The 23,269-nt window shown below is 45.6% G+C and overlaps 1 protein-coding gene across 1 annotated transcript in view; it reads left to right on the forward strand.

Annotated features, from left to right (window-relative positions):
• Positions 1–21,651, forward strand: part of ELOVL2 (ELOVL fatty acid elongase 2) — a 40,421-nt gene extending 18,770 nt beyond the window's left edge. Inside the window, exons 5-11 of the mRNA XM_029943138.1 lie at positions 169–232; positions 5,086–5,273; positions 9,540–9,617; positions 12,844–13,015; positions 15,688–15,812; positions 16,286–16,420; positions 18,643–21,651. Of these exons, the coding sequence (XP_029798998.1) occupies positions 169–232; positions 5,086–5,273; positions 9,540–9,617; positions 12,844–13,015; positions 15,688–15,812; positions 16,286–16,420; positions 18,643–18,768 (888 nt within the window). The 3' untranslated portion in view covers positions 18,769–21,651. The remainder of the gene's footprint in view (positions 1–168; positions 233–5,085; positions 5,274–9,539; positions 9,618–12,843; positions 13,016–15,687; positions 15,813–16,285; positions 16,421–18,642) is intronic.
• Positions 21,652–23,269: the final 1,618 nt, after the last annotated feature.

A 23,269-nucleotide genomic window follows, 5' to 3' on the forward strand; every position in this document is an offset into this window, starting at 1 on the left:
CCTCCTTCCGAATCCACACAAGTTTGTGAAGGATGACGTTGTGTTTAACGGGTCTACTAACCTGAAACCTTTGCAGCCGCAAGTGCTTGAAGCTAGGTCCCACAACTGCATGTCTGCTTTGAGGCTCCCCAAACACCCAGTTAAATAATGTTTTCTTTATCTTTTCAGGAGCATCTAAAGGCTTTTGATGATGAAATCAATGCTTTTTTGGACAATATGTTTGGACCTCGAGGTGAGTAAGCTACTTGAGAACTTCATGTGAAGGAAACTATTTACTTGTAGAAGAGGATTTTGTCAATTCTGCTTATTTTTCTTAATAAATGTTTGTTATTTTTGAGAGAGAGAGAGAGACACACACACACACACACACACAGAATCCAAAGCAGGTTCTTGGCTCCAAGCCCTCAGCACAGAGCTTGACACGGGGCTGGAACTCAGGGACTGCGAGATCATGACCTGAGCTGAACTTGGACACTTAACCGACTGAGCCACCCAGGCTCTGGTATCTTGACAACAGTATGGTACCTAACATTTAGAGATTTAAGTGCCTTCCCCTTTGATAATCCTCCTCCTAGAACATCTAGAAACCCTCCGTGCTCCTGCTCAAGCTTCCTGGGACTAAAGGTCCAGGAGCCACGAGCAGGGACAGAATGTAGGAAAGGACATAGCCCTTTCCGTCGGTGTCTCTGGCCACCACAGCAGGTCGTAGCTTCCTGCTAACCCGGACCACTTTCTCTTCTGGCGCCACCGCCCACACACCTTCCAGCTTCCCCACTGCGGGCTGGCGTGTGTGCGCGTGGAGCGTGTGCGCGCGGTCATCCGTCGGCGTGCCGCCCTGCCCCCTGCGCCCGCTTCCTGAGCGCAGAGCACCGCCCCCTGCAGCGCTGCTTCCGCTTCCGCTGCCGTGGGTGCCTCAGTCACACCCCAGAGCTCACCAGTGAGTGACTTCTCCAAACGGCATGTCTCGTCTCGCTGGAGCCCTGCCGCTTCGCAAACCGTGGAAAATCTGTGGCTCTCTCCACGCTCCTGCCGCAGCACTGTCGGGTTAGGGAAATGGTGGAGGGAGAGGAGGCTTTCCCGTCTCTCAAAAATCTCTCAGCCGCGTCATGTAGCGATTCCTTAGACCACTCCAGCCCCCGCTTAGCTTTATAAATGTCCGATGAATGACTCTTTGTATGGTTTTGACAATAATGATTCTCTGTGATTATTAGAGCTTTAAAAATATTTTCAGTCTCTCCCCCGCCCCCGTGGCATCCTCGTGGCGATCCCGTGGGGTGGGCAGGGCAGGGTCTGTATCTCCTAAGCTCCCGCGCTGAATGTGACCCCTGCCTCACAGTTCTCGCGGGTGCGGAGGAGGGCGGTTCGTGTAGAGGGCACGCAGGGCTTCCGGTGGCCGTGGCCTCTACCGGACACTTGCACTAGAGCGTGAAGCAGCAGTCTCTCTGCTCACACTGAGCTGCGCCTTTGCCAAGATTGCTGTGATCTGGAACTGTGTGGATAGGGGTCCACGTAAGGCGAGGATTGTGGTTGTTTTCTCAGCTCTGGTTATGTTTATGGAAGGTTCTTTGTGGCGAGGAGATTGGAAGATTGACAGTTGACAACAGGGTCGGGTGACCTCTACGGTGACGGGAGTCTAGCGTCTGGGCCGTCAAGAATCCATTTCCCCTTCCCAGAAGTGGCACAAGCTTAAGTTGACTGGCAGGCCACCTAGCCGATTTCTGGGTGTCCGCAAGCCCCTTTTTCACATTAGCGTCAGGGGATCTTGTCCTGGGCAAGTACCTGATGCAGAGCCAACACTGAATGTCGCAGAGATAATAGGATAAATCTTATCACAAGTATTTGTTCCTCTCTTTGGGTTGGAACAAATGTGACAAAAGAAAACAAACCACTTGAGGTGCTGTATTAGTTTTGTCCCTGGATTCATCCTGCCGATTGACACAGATTGCATGACTCAGAACTCCGTGGATGTGGGTGAGACACAGCAGGAGCCTGAGACCCAGGGTCTGTCTCACAGAGCATCTGCTGGACAGGGGAGGTCACTGCCCCCTCCCAGAGCATCTGCTGGAGGGAGGGGTCAGACTGCCACCTCCCAGAGCATCTGCTGCATCTGCTGGAGGGGGGAGGTCAGCCTGCCCCCTCCCAGAGCGTCTGCTGGAGAGGGGAGGTCAGACTGCCATCTCGGCAATAACCACAGAGCTGTGAAACAGACCACATGTATCAGTTTCCCAGGGCTGTAGTAACAACGTGCCACAACTGTGTGGCTTAAAACAGCAGTAGTTGATTCTCTCACAGTCCAGAGGCTGCAGGACTGTCATCAAGGTGCTGGCAGGGCAGTGCTCCCTCTGAGGTTCCAGTGGAGAGTGCTCCCTTCCTCTCTCCCAGCTTCTGGTGTTGCCGGTAACCTCTGGCATTGCTTGGCTCAGAGATGTATCTCCCCGTTCTCTGCCTCCAGCTTCACATGGCTTCTCTTCTTTGTGTCCCTGTGTCCACGTCTCCCCATGTCATATAGGACACCAGTCCCTGAGCGAGGGCCCACCGATTCCAGTACGACGTCCTCCTAATTTGGTCAGGCCTTATATCCAAGTAAGGTCACTGTCACAGGTATCAGGAATTAGGACTTAACCATATCTTTTGGTTCAATCTATAGCACCATAACAGGAGGTGGGGTAACAGTGTAGTATAAATATTTAACTTTTTAACTCCCTGTGGCTCAGTTTTTCTCAAACACAAACTGGTGATAATAACGTCACCAGTGGTGGATGCGTCTGTTACCTGGACGGTGGTGATGGCATCAAGGGTGTTTGAGTCCAAACACATCCAGTTACACACATTAAGTATGTGCAGGTTTATCAGTGGTACCTCAACAAAACTGTTAGCAATATCAACTATATAATTAGATTGCTTTGAGAATGAAGTAAGTTAATACATGTACAAAGCTTTACTTGGACAGTGCCTGGCACAGAGTAAGTGTTCAGTAAATGAAAACTATGCTAACAGTGTTCCAGCCCTAATAACACATTAATTATAAAATTATCATTACGTTGTTATGCAGGTGGAGAGCTGTTGTGGGAAAGGGGAGTAGGAAATGGCTCCCTTCCAAAGGCAGGATGTTTATCTGGTTTTTAGAGGATGCATAGAATGTATTGTATTTTATTATTTATTTTTTTTTTTAGAGAGAGTATGAGTGGGGGAGAGGGAGAGAGAGAAAATCTTTAGCTGGCTCAGCATTGAGCCCGACACAGGGCTCCATCCCACGACCCTGGGATCATGACCTGAGCCAAAATCAAGAGTCGGTTCAACCTACTGAGGCACCCAGGCGCCCCATGGGTGCATCGGATTTAGATACAGAGGTGAGCATTAGGAAGTGGCTCATGGCACAGACTTTTACGACCAGTGATTACCTCCAAGTTATGTGAAAGGCAGTCTCTGGTCACGTGAGTGCTGAGATGAATGAGCTCCTTCCCGGTCCTGTTATGTGTCACAACTGGAGGAGTTTACAGAACGCTGGCTGGGACAGCGCCTGAGAAGGCACTTCCTTCTGTACCGTCTGTCGGGCAGAGCAGAGTGAGGGGGGCTGGCGAGCGAGGGGTAGAGTGGAGCAGCAAGAGGGGCGGAGACGTGGGAAGAGCAGAGGAAAAAGGGCCTGATCTGCTGGAGAAACTGGCTCCTTCCACCTGCATTTACAGAGATCACAAACAGCGTGCCAGTTTTCATCATTGTGGGCCAAATTATTTGCTTTATTGAAACAACAAAAGAGAGCAGTGTAGAGAACTAAAATCACTTTGTGCCTACAGTTCTTTTCAGACGTTAACTATGTTGTAGATCTATTATGTGTGTTTTGTTTAGACTTTGACATTTTCACTGTCCAGAGCAAGGAACACTTGGTGTGTCTTGGTTCTTGCCTCCTGGCTGTTGATACTTCTGGTCCATGGTCAGGTTTCGGTCCTCGATCATACACTCTGCCCGCCCCTCTTAATCATCAGCTCCAAGGCTCTCCCTTTGCAGTCTTCAGCTTCCCGCGCTGGTTGTGTTCAGTCCCCTGGTCTGGCTTGACTGAGCTCTAAACCCTGCCTGGTTCACCGCCCAGCGGTCCTCAGCATGCTGAGGGGGGTGGGCTGTGTGAGCTCAAACATACGGTCAGTTCCCTTGCTCTCCTGCCTACTCAGACTCCGCCGAGGAAGGCAGCACCAGGTGAAGTGCGCCGAACCTCACAGGGGAAGTCAGTGTGCTGCCCACTGCTGCTGCCCACTACCGTGTGGCTGTGGCAGCTTCCTGTCTCTTTCGGAGCTGTTTCTCATTCACTGAATGGCGTGACAGCACTTCCTACTTACAGAGTTAGAATAAAGAAACACAGTAACTGTTCCAGAGGAGACGCTAGAACTCCTACCTCCTCCCTTGATCACCTCTTCCTGCCACTCAGTGTTGAGCCTAAGCCCTGTTTGCTCCATGAGACCTTCCTTAACTACTTCTGCCCCAGGGGTTTCTTCTTCTGAACTGTGACCCAAGCCTAGCCTCCTCCTCTGGGCTGTGTCGTATTGTTGCTTGTTGTATCTGGTATGTACACATGCAATTATGTGACAGGTCTTAAAAGTTCTCATTACAGGATGCCTGGGTGGCTCCCTCGGTTAAGCGTCCAACTTCGGCTCAGGTCACGATCTCACAGTTTGTCAGTTCGTGCCCCACGTTGGGCTCTGCACTGACAGCTCAGAGCCTGGAGCCTGCTTAGGAGTCTGTCTCCCTCTCTGTCTGTCCCTCCTCCTTGTGCTTGTGTCTATCTCTATCTCTCAAAAGTAAATAAATGTAAAAAAAATTGTTTTAAGTTCTCATCACAAGAAAAAAAATGTTTGTAACTATGTAAGGTGTTGGATGTTAACTAGATTTACTGTGGTGATCATCTTGAAGTGTGTGCAAGTATTGAGTCCTGTTCTACTCCAGACACTCATGTCCTACCTTTGCAAAAAAAAAGAAAAAAAAAAAAAAGAAAAAAAACCCAAAAAACGTTTTAAATATATGTGATAATATTTTTAAACTAAACAGAAGCGTGCTACTCTTTAGGATTTTCACTGTATATGTTTTTTTTTTCAGATTCTCGAGTCAGAGGATGGTTCATGTTGGACTCTTACCTTCCTACCTTTGTTCTTACTGTCCTGTATCTGCTTTCCATATGGCTGGGTAACAAATACATGAAGAACAGACATGCGCTCTCCCTCAGGGGCACCCTCACCCTGTACAATTTCGGAATCACCCTTCTCTCCGTGTATATGCTGGCTGAGGTAAGTGTCTGTGTCGGAACTCTGGAGTCCGATGAGCAAGCGACTCTGAAGTGAGCCTGGCCTTCCAGAACTGTCCACCGCTGCCGTCAGTACCACTCCGCAAGGTCTCAGGAGCTGTTGCAGCATTTGATACTCTTCCTTCCGAAAGTCCTGAGGAAATCTTTGTTTCTCACTTGAATTTTTCTCTTCCCAGTTTAGGCCTACTTTTTTTTTTAATGTTTATTTTTTAAGAGAGAGACAGAGAGAGAGAGAGACAGAGCATGAGCAGGGGAGGGGCAGGGAGAGAGGGAGACACAGAATGTGAAGCAGGCTCCAGGCTCTGAGCTGTCAGCACAGAGCCTGATGCAGGGCTCAAATCCATGAACCATCAGATCCCGACCTGAGCCGAAGTTGGACGCTTAACCAACAGAGTCACCCAGGTGCCCCTAGGCCTATTTCTTCAATCCTCAGTCTTTATAACTTAAATTCATAATTTAGATCTGAATGGGCCTTTAAAGCTCATGTGCTGATTTTCTCCTTTTACAGATTATGATACTGAGGGTTGGAAAAGTTACATGATTTGCCCAGGAATAGATAGCTCTTGAGTACGGAGTAGTTTTTAAGTAAAAAATCAGATGCAGATGCCCCCTCCATCTTGGGCCCCTGTGGCGGGGCCGCCGAGGCTTCTCAGGACGGAGTGCGGAGCCCCGGCTGACATTCCAGCCCCGCTGCCCTCATTACATCACGTGTCACCCATTCCTTTGTAATGTGCCAAACCCAAGTCATTTTATGAGAAAGAGAACAAGTAACAATTACGCTGCCTGTACAACCAAAGCCTGTTTGCTCTGCCTGCCACAGGGAGAGTCTACAAGTGCCAAACAAACCTGCTCCAGCGAGCAGCCGCAGGAGGAGGGAAAACAGAAACAGGACAAACCCTTTCTGAGGGAACGGGATAAAATCACTCATGTCAGCTACAAATGGCTGACAGTGGCACTAGTTGCCTTCCTGGCCCTTAAATTCCAAAAGAAGAGAAATCCTCGTGTAAAACATAGATCCTCTCACTCAGATCGTGAGTTCAATCTGCATTACGCTGCTGTGCACCATTCCGAAAACGCTTCATAACTGTACTTTACATGACTTCTGGCACTGGCGCCCACAGCTCCGCGACTGGAGCGCAGGTGGAATTCAGGGTCAGCACAGCCCCTCCCACAGTCCTGTCACATCAGCGATCCTAATGTACCGAACTCTGGAAGTGGAATTTTTATGTAAGTTTTCAGTTAGGTAAATCTTAGCTCACTAGATGAGCTTGAAAGATAGTAACGGACAGGGTTAGCTTCTTGGGGAAGAAACAAAGGGAAAGGTATTCTTCCTTGCATTGTTTTCAGAAGCAGCACCTGTATCTGAAGGGCAGCCCGGATGTCCAGCCACACTGGAAGCCCAGATTAACCCGCTGGAGGCTTTGGTGTAGTGGAGTCAGAGGATGCGAACGCACGTGTCCCTCTCCATCTGAAATTCTGGAGCAGTTAGGCTCTCTGACCCTTACACAACTTGTCTTTAAATGGAGATATGGGGGCACCAGGGTGGCTCGGTTGGTTGTGTCTGACTTATGCTTTGGTCATGATCTGCAGTTCGTGAGTTCAAGCTCCATGTTGGGCTCTGTGCTGACAGCTCAGAGCCTGGAGCCTCCTGGTTCTGTGTCTCCCTCTTACTCTGCCCTCCCCTGCTTGCATGCATCCTCTCTCTCTCAAAAATAAACATAATAAAAATAAAATGGAGGTGCAGTACTTGTTCTACTTAACTCATGAGTCTGCTGGAAGGATTAGTCAGTTCTGTTCAGTCAGCGTTCTGTGAGGACCCACTACGTGCTGTGAATTGTATACCCAGCCAAGGAGATATTAAGATGGGTAACACATGATTTTTATACTTGAAAATTCACAGACTAGTACATAGTAGTTCATAAATATGAAAATGCTGTGTAAATATTAAAGTGAATATTATTCACCATTAACAGAGGTAAGAATGGTATTGTTTGAACAAGTGAATGGCCTCTGTCCCTTTTTAGGAAGACTGCCGGGACTTAGCCCCTCCCTACTACGAATTTTATCCATTGCTTATCCACTGTTGCTCTTCTTACACTCCTGTAGCTCTTGCTTCAAGGTCACTACTATTGATTGCCTCCTACCCTCCTCTGCTTATAGCCTCTTCCAGGGCAGTTGTAAGGTCTTAGATACTTTGGGGGGTTACGTGTAACAGCCTCTGGTTGGTGATAGGTTGAGGGAACCTTGCTAAGTTGTTAATGCAGTTCAAATGTTTGCTTGGTGCTGCTAAAATTAAATTCTTTCACAAATATGTATGGAGTTTCTAGGTTCTACAAGTCCACCTTTCCCTTGTGCAGCGCTGACCAGCGGTGGGCTGGTGGTGGGGCAAGAAGGCCTCCCTGAGGTTGTGCTATTTGAGCATAAATTAAGCATATAAAGATCCGAAGAAGCTGTGTCCATGCAGAACAAGCAGCAAACGTAAAGGCCTTGGGGCAGGAACAAGCTTGGGGTGTCCAAAGACCTTTAGAAAGAAGCGATGCAGCTAGGACATCGTGGCCCGAGGAGGGGATGATCCGCAGCGAGGCAGAGAGGTGGCAGATCAGAGAGGGCCTTGTAAAGAGTTTGGCTTCTTTTTTTCTGACTATAATGGGAGGCCTCGGGGGGATTTTAATGAGCGGCGTGATTGATCTTCCTTCCTGGATGGGTCGTGGTGTCCGCTGCACGGAAAATGGACTAGAACAGTGAGTTGGGGGCAAGAGTGGAAGAGAGTCCAGGAGACGGAGCGCTGCCATCACAGATGCAGGTGGTCCGGACTGAGGTGCTGGAGAAACGGAATAGACCTATTTTGGGGCAAGTTAGCCTACACTTCCCAAGGCTAACCCTGTTCGGCAGCCTGGTTTCCTTTTTTCAGCACCCAGAAGGGATGGCTCCTGCTGGCCAGGCCTGCGGGGGGATGAGCAGTAGGACCCGCGCAAGGCAGAGAGAGCCTCTGGTAGTGCGGCTGCTTAATTCTACTTAGATTTTACATTATCAGGCAGTTTTAAGTAATCTAGATGTGCTTTAGAGGAGTTCGACTGTTCTCAGCATTCAGTTTTAACATCCCACTGCTCCCTACTCTATATATGCATTTCTCTACAGAGTACCTTTACACATCTCTGCTGAGCAGCTACAAATAGGCCTTTGCACACCTTCCCTAACACGTCAACTAGACTCGTCGTGGCAGTCACTTAATAATATACACAAATGTCAAATATGCAGAAGTCCTTGGCAAACTTGTCAGGTGTATAGGTTTCTTTTCAGAACCAGAGATATTTTCCAGTCAGCAATTGTACATGACTATCTCCTATTCCTGAAGTTGGAAAGGTTAAACTTTTTCCTGTAAAAAATTTTGATGAAGGGGAAAAATACCTTCTGTACATGCTTTATGTTTTAGAATTTTAAGTTTTCTCAGTAATAGCCAGAAAGGAGAGAGAGAGAGAGCGAGAGAGAGAGAGCGAGAGAGAGAGAGAGCGAGCGAGAGAGAGAGCGAGCGAGCGAGCTTCTTTGGTAGAATTTTCCACAAAGTATGAAAAGCTTATTTTCTCATAATTTATTGGGTGCTTTTTATGTGCTGGGCATTGGGCAAGGAACAGTGGATTCAAAGATGAGCCAAAGACACATAGATATTTTTGGGTACTTTTGGTTTTGGAACATAATGAAGGATATAAATATTAATCATTTATAACCACACAAATGATTGATTACCAAGTAGCAGAAATACAGTGAAGAAAATGATTTAAGAACATTGAGCCCTGGTTTTCACATCTGTCAAGTGGTAATATGTACATAATAAAATTAGGGAGATGATCAATTAAGATAAATACAAACCAGTATAATGCAGTATTAAATTTTAGGGTAGTTTTCACATTGTTTACATTTAATTTTATGTTTTACCTGTGGAAACATACAGCTAGATGATTCCTTACATAACATATTCTGTTACTCAAATGATAACTAATCTCTGTTACTTTGGGCCAACGTAAAGTTCAGAAGTAAATTATACCAATTGGAGAATACAACTATTGATATCTATTCAACAGCAAGAATTAATTTCTTTGATAACATGTTTGAAGACAGGATTGAGAAAGTCAAATGCTGGCAAGTTTCTGCTCAGACCTTGAACAGACAGATGGCAATCAGAAACATGAATAGAAAACCTGGTTCACTTCCACATGTTAATATTAATTTTCCCCCTTTGTTTCTTTGGTAGCTTATTCTCTCCAGTTGGGAAGGAGGCTACAATTTACAGTGTCAGGATCTCACCAGTGCAGGGGAAGCCGATGTCCGGGTGAGTCCTGGGAAGCTAATCGACCGTCTGTAACCGGGTCTCCTAGAAAAAGAGGGGAGGGGGCTGGGATTACATAAGAAAGGGAGTCCTGTTCTACTAGAAATACTTGGTAACAAAAATGTTTTTCAAATGTCCAACTGTGGGGGACTGGTTGAATAAACCATGGTGTGTCCAAGAATAGTTCCCTTTGCAAAACGGAATGACAGAGATGAATATACCCATGTATGAAGTTGGTGACCTAACCGCCCAGAGAATTATTTTAAGTGACTTTAAAACACGGTGTTTTGATAAGATATATCCCCACAGGGATGTTCTAACAGTTATTCAGTAATTTTTTTGGTTGCCATTAATAAAAATACTGGTGTTGCTTTTTGGAGACTGTTAAAGGGACATGAAGGCAAGTTTATAACAGTGTTACTGTTATTCCATCTAGTGTTTGAGACCTAGAGAAGAGATGCCAATTAAAAAGTTAAATGAACACTGATCATAGATTCAAATTGGAAATATCAGAATTAACTTTATTCTTTCTAAAAACAAATGTGTTATTTAGCTCTATCTACAGAAAAGGCTTGGTTAGTCTCTGACAGCCCAGTGCAATGAGCAGTGAATACGCAGATTGTGCTTTCTAAATATAATTTTCCACCAGAAGGGATTAGGACTCTTCGAGAATTGGCCAGTTCCCAGGTTGGGGCGGGGACTGTGTGTGAGCAGAATCAAGGACATCTTGTGACAGAAAGCACGTATCGTGTCCAGACTACGCAGGTCATGGCAGAAAGACCTAGTCGCCCTTTTGAAGAGACTCCAGTATGCAAGATGGGACAATTTACTGACTGGAATAGGTTGAAACATACTAAATTTAGTAAAAACCCAGGAGTTTAAAATGATACGAAAAACACATTATTTCTTTCTGAAGGTTGCTAGAACACCAACTCATTCTAGGGGGAAAAAGGGAAAGGGAAAAAGTCAAACACTGATCTTTGCTTTTCACCTGTGACTTTCCAAATAGAGGAAGAGAAAGAGCTCCTCTCTATAGAAAAGTGCGTAAGTAACAAGAACTAGAAAATCACCCTTTTGCAACTTCTAGTGAAATCATGGATCTGTTCGGCCATCATCCATAAGTGATACAACTGTTGGGTGAACGTCGAATGGAAACTTCATAATAATTGGATTAGCTGTTAACACCTGAATTCTGTCCATGCACGTCAGTGGGACGAGCAGAAGTGATGTGCTTTCTGAGCTCGATGCACCAGGAAGTACCCAGGAGCAGGGACTCAGAGCTCCTGCCAAATCCCCTAGGTTCCAGTCCATCAGGCCTCTAAATCTAATTGCTCGCTATAGAAAATGTGCAGGGCAGAGAAGTTAAATAACACCAGGAATCCATATTAGGAAGCCTGTGCAACAACTGATCTACTTTTGTGAAGAAAAGACATGGGAAGAGGGGAAGCAAGGAATGTGGACTGTTGCTGATTAGAAAAGACTAACAAACTTCATCGGATCAGCGCAAGCTGGACCTTGGTTGCATCTGGATTTAAATCCATTTTCAAAAGACATTTTAAAGACACGTTTGAACATGGATGTGGCTATTGGTAGATATTAAGGAGTCCTTAATTTTATTAGCTAATGACATTGTGGTTATGTTAAAAGTAAAAGTTTCCTTCCTCTCTGTTAGTAGTTTTTATCGGTAAAATGATACCTTGCATTTGCTTATAGTATGTTATATTCCTCCTAAAAAGTGTTGAGAAGTAGAATTGATCCAACAAGTTGGAATCCTGTTGAAAGCTTTGAAGTTTAGTGATAGGGAACACAGCTTCCCTATACTTCCTCTCCTTGCATTTATGGATGTTTGAAAATTTGTCACTAAAAACAAGCTTATTAGGTAGCAGAAACCTTTTAATGAAAATCTTTCATAGTAAGATGCACGCTTTTAAATCCTTTTTAAAAAACATCTTCAAAGCTATAATATGAAAAAAGTATATATAGATTTCTCTGCACCCATTTTATTTCTAATGTATTATCACAGCAGCACACTTTGGGTTACTACACAGCTCTCTAAAGGTTATTGTCATATTACATTTGTATTCGGCTTAATATCTGTGAAGCTCAGCTATACTCAGACGTTAAGAGGGAAGCCATCACACCGTCTTATCTTCTTGGCAAGCAGACAGTCGAGCATGAGATTCTAACTTCAGAGTTCCTCTTACACACACTCCCTCGCATGTCTAAATGTTCGTGCTAAAAACCCAGTGCCGTTCAAGTATTCCCCTGTGGACAAGACTTTGTAAAGGGCTCAGGAGGGAAAGGAAGTAGGAATCCAGACCCACGATTCAGGGAAGAGGAAAAGCATCTTGATTTCTTTTTTTAAGTTTTTATTTAAGTTCCAGTTGGCTGACACACAGTGTAATATTAGGTTCGGGCATACCATGTAGTGATTCAACACTACATACGACACCTAGAAGCATCTGGATCTTAAATCCAGGAGGAGAAGAAGTAGTCTTCCACTTACAGACCGCGCAGTGAAAAGGCGAAACGTGCACATCAGGGGACTAGAGAAAAATTGAAACCTAGTATAACAAACAGTAGTGTTCTGCTGAGTTGCTCAGCTCTGAGCGAGGATGAGAGTCCCTGCCTTGTGAGATGTGCCCTCTTGCATAACCCTCACTACACAGTCACTAAAAGCAGAGGCAGAAAGTAATTTCCGAATGCAAACGAAGGCACCGCTGACTAGGCCTGAGAAAAGCAGGAGAGTTCCAGCGGGCAGGGAGTCATTTAAGGATGTTCTAAAGGATGCGAGGCATGCGGTAGGCAAGGAGGGTGGGTGTGGGGAGAAGAGTGCTAGGAGGCCCAGGGCGTGGATGGCAGCGAGTGCTAGAAGCAGACGGCCTTGCCCGCACCCAGCGCTGTGCTCAGAGATGGTGCTGGAAATACCCACCAGCGCAGGCTGGAGCAAGAGCCTGTGTTCCGCAGCTGCAGAGGAGGAACCTGATCAGATGATTCGTGGTTGGTGGGGTGGCGGGGAGTAACTCATTTTCACCAGAGTGGGTGGGCTGCTGGGAATAAGGAGAAACTGAGGCAGAGATGCCCGCAAGGTGCCTTTGTGATGGCCCGAGAGAGAGATGCAGGCTGGTGAGGCGCGGCATCGGGCAGGCTGCCAAGGGGCCGGAGGGCAGCCAGGGGGGAGCGTTTTCGTTGCTCACCTTTTCTTTTTCCTGTTGTAACATCCTTCCAGGTAGCCAAGGTGTTGTGGTGGTACTACTTCTCCAAATTAATAGAGTTCCTGGACACCATTTTCTTCGTTCTGCGGAAAAAAACCAGCCAGATTACTTTTCTTCATGTATACCATCATGCCTCCATGTTTAACATCTGGTGGTGTGTTTTGAACTGGATACCTTGTGGGCAAAGTAAGTTATTTTGTTGATTTTTCAGTTCCATGCCTTTGGTCTTGTGAGGCCCCCAGTGAGTCCCTTGCGTTGAATACACATGTGCATCAGGACCGAGAAGGGGGGCGCACAGGTGCAAGTTTGCCGGTGGCCGGTGTGATTCTGGTCTTCCGTTCCTACAAACTGTGACTGTTACCTTACATTTTGAAGATACAGTTTTTCCCCTGCATCAGAATCACATAGTAATTTTACTCCAGCACCAGGGGCTGAAGGACTCCTGTTGAAATAAATCCAGCACCTTCCACAGTTTCACTTGGCTGTCGTATCGATTGGACACTTTTTCCATTCTGGAAAGCTCAGGTCACATCTCTGGGTGGTTTTCGATATATAACTGAGAACTACAACACATCTTACGTCCTGGTCTCATTACGTGGGTGTACTTTGTGTGGAGCAGAAGTTTCAGGAAATACTTACCCTGGCTCTGTGATGCACTTTGGGTTTTCACTGTTGTTGTTTTGCTAATTCTTTTGCACTTTTTGAAAAAGCTGATAGCTCTCACTGCACTGATTTCACAGCCACTTATGGGTCCCTTATAACCTGCAGTGGAGACAGTAGTATTTTCTATGCGATTGCCTTATATCCCCAAGTTTAAAAATCTTCTTTGAAAACTCAACTGGTAAAATTTAAGTCAAAATGATTTTGGATCTTAGAAATATTTTTTAAATGTCAAGGAGAGGGGCTTGGGCTCAGTCGGTTCAACCGATCATGATCTCACGGTTCGTGGACTTGAGCCCCACGTCGGGCTCTGTACTGACAGTGTGGACCTGCTTGGGATTCTCTCTCCCTCCCTCTCTCTCAAAATAAACAAACTTAAAAAAAATAAATGTCCAGGATATTTGGAACATATCAGTGACTATGAAGATGCAAATTAAAACCGGAGTGTGAAGAAGGAAAGTGCAGGGATGCAGTGGTCAGAAAGTCGTTTTTATTTTAAAGTTCTCGTGGACCAAATCTGGTTTCTTGAGTTTAGTTATTAAAACTGTGATAGACTCATGCTGTCATCAATATACAGGCCGTAATCAACATCAAAGAATTCTTGAGGTTAAGTATGTTTTGTGATTGTCAACAATTTCATTACAAATCACTAAGCCTCCATCTCACATAATCCCCGTGGATTCCTGCAGATAAAATGCTGTATGTGACAATTTCTAGTCAACCTAAAATATTATGAAAATCGTATCCCATTAATTCATGGTAATGAAAACTCGAGTAAAGAAATACTACTGTAACCAGTTATTCCAGCCATTGTTTGCTGAAGACTTACTATATGCTGGTGTTGTTTTGGGGTTTGTTTCTTTTTTAAGGTTTATTTTTGAGGGAGACAGAACGCAAGTGGGGGTGGGGGGGCAGAGAGAGGGAGACACAGAATCCGAAGCAGGCTCCAGGCTCTGAGCTGTCAGCACAGAGCCCGATGCCTGGCCTGAGCCCACAAACCATGAGATCATGACCTGAGCTGAAGTTGGACGCCTCGCCGACTGAGCCGCCCAGGCGCCCATTTCTTACTCATTGATGTGCGTGTGTCTAATAGTCCTCTGATCCAGACTCGGAAAACCAGGCTAGAGAGTTTAAATTCATTAACCAGCATAGGTGCGGTACTTTTTAGTATAATTATGCAGCATCATGCGGTCAATGCCGTCACTACCCAGGGAGCTAATTACTGTCATGCCCATTTCCCAGGTGACAAAATAAAAATTTACAAAGGAAAACTACTGTATCCCAGGGGACGTAGATAGTAGGCGTCCACTAGCCCCACAGCCCCTTCCGCCGCACGCCCAAGGGCTCGCAGACCAGCCATCTGGATCCCAGCGTAACTCAGAAGCATGTTCACTTTGCCCATGTCGATGGATCTGAGCCTCACAGGAGGGGTTTCCAGCTTCCAACAAAGAATCCGCCTCTGACATCTCGCCCCTTCAGCTAAATCCTTGTGCTTGAGCAATGTGGAGTGTAGCTCTTTGCCCTTTGGTTTCCCGAAACACCGTTCGCCCATGTTGGTAGCAGCTAGAGCGACTTCACGAAGGTGGCGGCAGGGGAGCGATATGGCACGAGTTAGCGCAGCAAATGTCCTACAACTGGATTTCAGATGGCCCTTGTCCTAGGAGTCCATGAGGCGGTCTGGCAGCCTCACTGGCCAGTCCCACTTCCGTCCAGCCTTCTGTCCTCGCTCAGCTTGCCTGAGCTCTCCTGGCTCTGGGTCCCTGCAGGTAGAACTCACTGCATTTAAAGAGCAGCTCTAATATCGTTGACTCTTCAGCACCTCGCTCAGCCCTCTTTCCACCATCAAAATGGCTGGTCAGAGGCATAATGAAAGCAGAGACACTTCTCTATCGAAGGACTTCTGCCCTCAGTTTGAAGCTAACGTTTCATTTTCTCCCTGATTACCTGATGGTAATGACAGTTTGAGAGATAGGAAAGCCTTTGCAAATCAGGAATTACCTGTTTGGTTGGCACTCTGACTGAAACACCATCCAGTTTGTCCCGTCTTGGTGACTTTTGCGGAATCCTGGAGTAAGAGCTCAGAAGCAAGGGTGCACTCCCCGCTGCTGCCGCGTGATTCGTCCTGGGTCATGCTGCACAGGGAGAACCCGCTCATCTGACGATGAGTGAACAGGAATTTTTATCCCGTGCTTTCACAGGTTTCTTTGGACCCACGCTGAACAGTTTTATCCACATCCTCATGTACTCCTACTATGGCCTTTCTGTATTTCCGTCTATGCACAAGTACCTCTGGTGGAAGAAATACCTCACGCAGGCTCAACTGGTATGTTACCCCTCGTCCAGCCCCCTCCCTGCGACGCAGCAATATTCTCATGGAGGGAAGCAGTGTCCCCGTACACGGAGGCCTTGCTGTGTGTGAGGAGGCTGCCTGCTTCTCTCTAAAGGGAACTGTTTAAGGATTCAGCTTAGTGTGTTGAAATGGCCTTTGTGTGTACAGTTACCTTAGTCCTTGCTTTGCAGTGACAGTGATTTAACACAGACATTCATCTTGAGATTCACTTTTATCTAAAGTGCAACTGCTAGTCTTCCAGGAGAAAACGAGCGGGTGATTATATATACTGACTAGTATTGTTTCAGGTAAACTTTCTGGGTAGGACAGTGGGCTGCCGCTGCGGTTCTGTTGTCTTCCTGCAGAACCTAGGGAGTGATAGGCGTCGATCTCTGACTGTTAATATTCCCACGCGGCGGTTCTGGGGCTCGGCCGCCCCCAGTGACGCCCCCCTGCCGCCCCCGCAGGTGCAGTTCGTGCTCACCATCACGCACACGCTGAGCGCCGTGGTGAAACCATGCGGCTTCCCCTTCGGCTGCCTCATCTTCCAGTCTTCCTACATGCTCACCTTAGTCATCCTGTTCCTAAACTTTTACATTCAGGTAAGCGAGCTCTCCATCTTCAGGGGTGAAACATGGCCGTCTGCGCTCTCGCCTCCCACCGGTGGGAACGCTGGCCAGGGAAATCTGATGCCACGTGCCTGGTGGTGATGGAGGCGCACAGAGTCAACAGTGCAACTCCAAACGCCCTCCCCACACCCTCCCCTGGAAGGAAAATCCCCGCGAATAGTCTAGTGGGCATTTTATTAAACATTTTTTGGTGCATGCATATGGAGTCTAATAAAAGTCACACATTGGTAACGGGCACATACATGAACCAAGAGCCTTCTGTCTGAATCCAGGGACTCTATATAAATGGAGAAAAAAAAATAGGCTAAATGAATTTCATATTAAAAAGTTGTTTCTATTATCAACACAGTGATGTGGTAAACTCACTATCTGGAAAAATTCTTTAAGGCAGGCAGCTGTGGAAAGGTCACACTGGCTTTTTCTTTACTAAGTGTCATTTTCTTTTGAATCAACAATTTAAATGGAACAGAGCTTCAAAACGCATCAAAGCAACTCCATTAATTCAAACGCCCATGAAGGCAGGAGTGGGGTGCAGGCCTCAGGTGGTGGTAGCTTTTAAATTGCTCTCCTTTGTGGGCTGGGGAAATTGAAAGTAAGCTTCATGAAAAAAAGATGAGAACATACATTTATATTCAAAACAGTACTTTGGAAATTGAAATCAACTGTATTTCTTCCTTTAGACAACAAATGCTTCATTTTTTAGTTTGCATTTGCTAAAGGTTAACCCCTGGTGGCTTCTTACAAAGTACAACTATGAGAATCTGAACTGCTGACGGTTTTTCCAGCCCGTGTTTCTGAAATTGGACTGGCCTGGGCTTTGTCTTTTATAAGAGAGAAAAGTTTCCTTTGAGAATTTCTGAAGAAATAACCATTGATGGAACCAAACAAAGCCACCAAAAAAAAAACAAAAAACAAACCCCAACCCAGAAACAACCCACACAGCAAAACTGTTACAAGAAAGCTAAGTGAGTCGACCTGGCACTTGGTGTTGAGCCTTGAAGAAGAGCATGTTGTCCGCAAGGTGGGGCAGTGGGCGCTCAAGACTTTGACCCGACCTGTTGGTTCACACTGAATCTTAGTCTTTTAGAGTTCAGTCTTGACCCTTGTTAATACCAGTGCTTAAAAAATAAATAAAAATAGGGGCACCTGGGTGGCTCAGTCGATTGAGCGTCTGGCTTCGGCTCAGGTCATGATCTCACAGTTCATGGGATTGAGCTCCGCATCGGGCTCTGTGCTGACAGCTAGCTCAGAGCCTGGAGCCTGCTTCAGATTCTGTATCTCCCTCTCTTTCTGACCCTCCCCGGCTCGCGCTCTCTCAAAAAAATTTTAAAAAATTGTTTTTAAATAAAAATGAGACAAAATCAGGTATTTAGACAAAATAGGAAGGATATACCAAAACCCAAATCAAGCCACAATCCTGGATCCTGGTGCTTTTATTTATAATTTTTTTGTTATGTTTACTATTGAGACATAGAGGGGCAGAGAGAGAGGGAGACACAGAATCCAAAGCAGGGTCCTAAGGCTCCAGGCTCTGAGCTGTCGGCACAGAGCCTGACGCGGGGCTCAAACCCACATGCTGTGAGTGAGATCATGACCTGAACTGAAGTTGGACACTTAACCAACTGAGCCACGCAGGTGCCAAAGTAACAGTATTTTTTCAACTTGAATTGGAAAGGATCTAGTTTTTAGGAAATACAAGTAGGCCTCTAATGCAGAATAATTTGAATGCCAGTCCTCTAATACATAAATCCTACCCAGTGTAGATAAGGTGAAAGAAACAGCCTTTCTCTGGAATTCATTCATATCTGTCTTGGGTTTTACCCTGTTTTTAACCATTAGCTTAAAAATTGTCATACGAAAATTCTTATTTGGCAGGTGGCCTGGGTGGCTCAGTTGGTTAAGCATTCAGCTCTTGATTTTGACTCAGGTCATGGTCTCACAGTTAATGAGTTCAGGCCCCACGTCGGGCCCCGCACTGGCAGTGTGGAGCCTCCTTGGGATTCTCTCTCTTTCCCTTTCTCTCTGCCCCTCCCCTACTTGTGCTCCCTCTCTCAAAACAGATAAACTAAAAAAAATTCTTACCTGTCCAATACCCAATAAACTCATGAACTGTTTTAGATTGTATGCCATGTCAGAGACAAAGTCTTAATCCAGAATCCTTTTGTCCCCCCCTTCAAAATCTATACATCCAACAGACGTACCGAAGAAAGCCAGGGAAGAAAGCTGCGGGAGAGCCACCTGCAGGGAAGGAAGTTAGGAACGGCTTCTCCAAAGCCTGCTTCTCTGCAGCGAATGGGGTAATAAACAAGAAAGCCCAGTAAACGTCGAGGAACAGACAAAGCACGTATAATAGCCTCGCAGATCCGCTTGTTTTAAAGCAAAGACTGAATTGAAAGTTATATATGTTTTAGCATAAACTAATTTCTTTTGAGTTTATAAATCATTTGTACCCGGAATGTATTAATATATTGCTGAATGCTTCCGTCAACACACGTGTCACCTCGGACACCGAACTCTGTAGACCTCAGAGCTGGTGCGGCTTCTGTCTCCCCCCAAGACCGACCCCCTCACCAGCACGGTCGTTATAACGCCTTAGACACACACAGAGCCAGGAAACACGGAGCCTTGTTTTCCGAAGCCAGTCTTCAAATACAGTTTTATTCAGATTGAAATGTTTAAAACAAAATGTTAATTACCTTTCTAACTACAGGATATGTCTTCATCTGTGTTAAGCAATACCGGCCAGTGCGTAGTCAGTCCATTTGTTCTGTTAGGACCCGACCCCAGAAAACATGAACATGGATTATAAACGGAAGACAGGAAAATCTAGCACAACTTTTTCTTTTGAGGTAGAGTCTGTCAAATTCCTACACTAAGTCTCAACTTGGTGATGTGGTAATGAAATTTGTATTTTATTGTAATGATTACTTTTTTTTCCCTAAGAAGAAAAACTCTTCTGCCGAATGCTCCTTGCTCAAGGGCTTGATAGGAGTAGTTCTCACTTTTAATTTGGTGTCCTTAACTATTCACGTAGTCCTCTCTGCCTCCCATTCAAGTTACCCTCGTTTAGGTTGTAAATGGTCACCGTGTTCAGTTTTAAAACCAGGGTCTAAATCTGGCTGCCCGTTTCCTTTCCGACCAAGGAATCTTCCCTTCTCCTTGGAAGAATAAGCTACTGGAATATTTGTAAGTCAGAGCAGTGGGGGCAAAATAGACATTGAATTTGTCTGCTCTTGTGAGTATTATCCCCAAATACCTGCTGTCACTCTTGGCAGGTTAAGTTTTTGAAAATAGGAAGAAAGAGAGGACTGTGCAAAGATTCCGGCAGGGGCTGGGTGCTGGTGGTGAGCCACACCCCTGCCCAGGTGACACACTTGCTGCTGGGAGCACAGACAAAAGTGGAGAAAAACAGTAATATTTTTTTCCTAAGTATTGGACTTTTACTACTAAATTACACCAGGGATGGAAACAATATTTTTTCAAGATATGAGGAAGATTTATATCCTGTGAAACTAAGACTTGCCAACTTTGACACTTTCTCTCTGATCGTCCCTTTAAAATGGCGTGGAGGTCCTGAGGTTGAGGTCAGACACACAAGGGCCGGAAAGGCAGGCTCATGGTTGCCCAGACGCAGCTCCGTTTGGGAGTGCCTTTCTGTCTCTGGGCCCGCTTGCTTTCCAGTCTGAAAACGGTTTTCCCTGTTTAAAAAAGAGCACGGACTTGGGCCCAGCATCGCACACGGACACCAACAGAGGTCTCTCACTCTGGCTCGTGTCCACTGCCCTCTCGGGACCCGGCCTGCTTTGCGGAAGGTGACTGACCTTAGCTTAGCAGGTCTTCGTGCGGGAGGTGCTGCGCATGTGTGCGTGTAACAAACATGGGCGCTTGGCCCATTTTTACTGAACACCCACCCACTTACTCTTGGATTTCCTTTTCTAAGTTTTCCAAAACTAAGTTCTCTAGGGTGCTTAACCCCCACCTCCTCCCATCCCGTCCGAGCCGTGTCCTCTCCCAGGGCCGGCGCCGAGCAGCCGTGTCATTCCTCTCTGTAACAGAACACAGCTGGACTCTAGTTCAGTCTCAGGCCCCAAACGAGGGCTGAAATCTGTTACCAAAGTGCATTCCAGGTAAACATGAGACCCAGAGGGCAGGCCGACCTCACTGGCCATCCACTGGTCGCAGCTCACTCTCAACGTCAGTGAGGCCCTCGCATCTCCGCACTGTGCAGCACACACGTGCGTCTTTGGTGCCCTCACAGACCTCACGTTGGCAGAGCAAGGAGGGCAGCCAGCCTTCGGCAGATGACACAGCCAAACCGCTGTAAGTGCAGCGCAGCGGGAAGCCTCAAAGGGAAAACCGTGAGTCGTTTGCACTTCCAAGTTCCATTTAGAGGTTTCAGGACGCTCTTTCCCCATTGGGTCTTTCATTCTTGTGAACCTGTTACAGCACTTATAGCCTTAAACCATTCAAGGGCTGATACAAACGCACAGAAGTATGAGATCTTAGCCACAGAAGCTGAATCAGGTGAATATTTTAACCTGTCTTTAAGTGTTGGAATTTTTTAAAAAGCAAACTGTCTACATTTAATGAGATTTTCCTAAAACCAGAAAAATAAAACCTCTATAATCTGTTAAAAACTTTTTTTGCCCGAATTTCCTTTTACTCATAAGAATGAAACTATTTAATACTGTAAGCACATGTTAAAAATTCCAATTTTTAAAAATAAAATGGTGTGTTATATGGAGATGAAGAGGCATTGTCAAACCATCAAAATTATATATTGAACCTCTACCCATCAGAGGTACTTACTTTTCTTTGTGAGGCAAAATGGTATTTACTGGGATGGGCAGAACCGCACTTTGTAAGAGACCATTCTGATACTTCTGTATCATTTTATGATGTTTCTAGAGTCTTCCTTATTTGGAAAATAAGGATATCACTTTTTAGTTTTCTTTTGAAAGTACTCAAGAACATAGTATCATGATTGGAGTGGACAGGGAGACAGGAGAAGCCATTTTTCTTTGTAGGCAGATAAAAAGCATTCTGTATGATTGTTGTATAATAAATTGATTTTTACACTAAAGCAAAAGCATGTTGAGATTGTTCTTATTTGGTTCCAAGAAGTTAAAATGTGTGCCGGCATGGTCCAAATGACCAATCTGACTCAGGAATTTTTTTTAATAAAGGGATATTTTAGTAATGAATTTTAGATGTTTAATTCCTTTCAATAAGAAATGCATGGCCTTTTATATAACATTATTAGTATATGAATACTATGTAAAACGATTTCAGGAAATGGTCATTACAAGAAAAATTTAAGACCAACTAGAGGAGCAGAGGCTATAATGGTTATTGTAAATTTAACGGCTTAATATAATGGTTACATTAAGTTTGCTTTACGGGAGCACTGGCTGGCTTGAGGGGACAATGTTAGGCAGAAACATTCTGCAGTGCTCTGGACAGGCAGAGGGGAGGCTGCGTCCACTCAGGAGTGGGATGTGAGTTTGGCCATGGGAAGGCCCGAGAGACACACTAAAGTCAAGGTCGTGGGGCAGGACCACCGACTGGTGGTGTATTGGTGGGAAGTTTTGAACACTTACATTAACGAGAACAAGAGGGGTCCAAAAAACAGATGTGCTCAAAGTCGGCTTATGAAATGGTTTAAACTCCTAGAGAGTAACAGGGATGGGGCGGGGGTGGGGGTAAGGGGGGATGGGCAGTGGCACAGAAGGGGGAGGTTTCAATTTAGCTATCTGAATGGGGACCCAAGTTTTTGATGGGGGGGGAGGGGGAGCTGGAGAGGACACTTTATTTTTTTTAACTTTTTTAAAAATGATTTTTGTTTATTTTAGAGAGAGAGAGAGAGAGGGAGATACAGAATCTGAATCGGGCTCCAGGCTCTGAGCTAGCTGTCAGCACAGAGCCCGATGCGTGGCTCGAACCCACAAACCATGAGATCATGACCTGAGCTGAAGTCAGACAAAGTCGGACACTTAACCGACTGAGCCACTCAGGTGCCCAAGAGGACATTTTAAAGAGTTTTCTCTTTACCTACTGAGGTTTCATTTTAAACGGTGGGTGGAACCAATTCACATGTAAAAAGGATTTTTTTTTTTTGTCTCTGGCAAGACTTGTTTCAAAGTGGAAGAGCTGCTTAATAGTGGTAAATAATCATCTAAATACATTTCTTAGGTTTTGTATATAAAGAAGATTTCAGTGTGATTTTATTAAAGCAGGCTTTCTTCAAAATCATGTACATTCACGTACTTAAGGGAAAATTCTATTCCAAAGCAAAGAAATAAGCCCTCTTCCAAAACTATCCCTTCCCCTTCAGTAAAACGTGCTCTCCCAGCTGGGGCACCTGGGTGGCTCAGTCAGTTAAGTGTTTCTGCTCAGGTCATAATCTTATAGTTCTTGAGTTCAAGCCTCGTGTCAGGCTCTGCGGTGACAGCACGGAGCTTGTTTGGAACCTCCCCCTCTCTCTGTGCCCCCCGCCTCACTCTCTCAAAAACAAACAAAAAAAATAGCTTACCAAGAAGACTTTCCTACAGGAGGCAATACCTAAGCTTAGTTTGACGGATAGGAAATTGTCCATATAGATGAGGAGGGGACTTTGTCCAAGAAAATTCCAGAGGTTAAACACCTAGGATTCCAATGGGGTCACCATTACTTGAGCAAGTATTCGAGTGTCTCCTACATGCCAGGCATTGTCCCAGGTTCGGAATAAAATGGTAAAGAGAACAGACTAGCCCTCTGCTCTTAAGAGCTCACGCCTAGTGGGCACCTTCGAGAAGGAAAACAAGCAGTTACCATACTCTGTAA

The sequence above is a fragment of the Suricata suricatta genome, chromosome 7 (genome assembly GCF_006229205.1).
Source record: "Suricata suricatta isolate VVHF042 chromosome 7, meerkat_22Aug2017_6uvM2_HiC, whole genome shotgun sequence".
Taxonomy (NCBI): Eukaryota; Metazoa; Chordata; class Mammalia; order Carnivora; family Herpestidae; genus Suricata; species Suricata suricatta.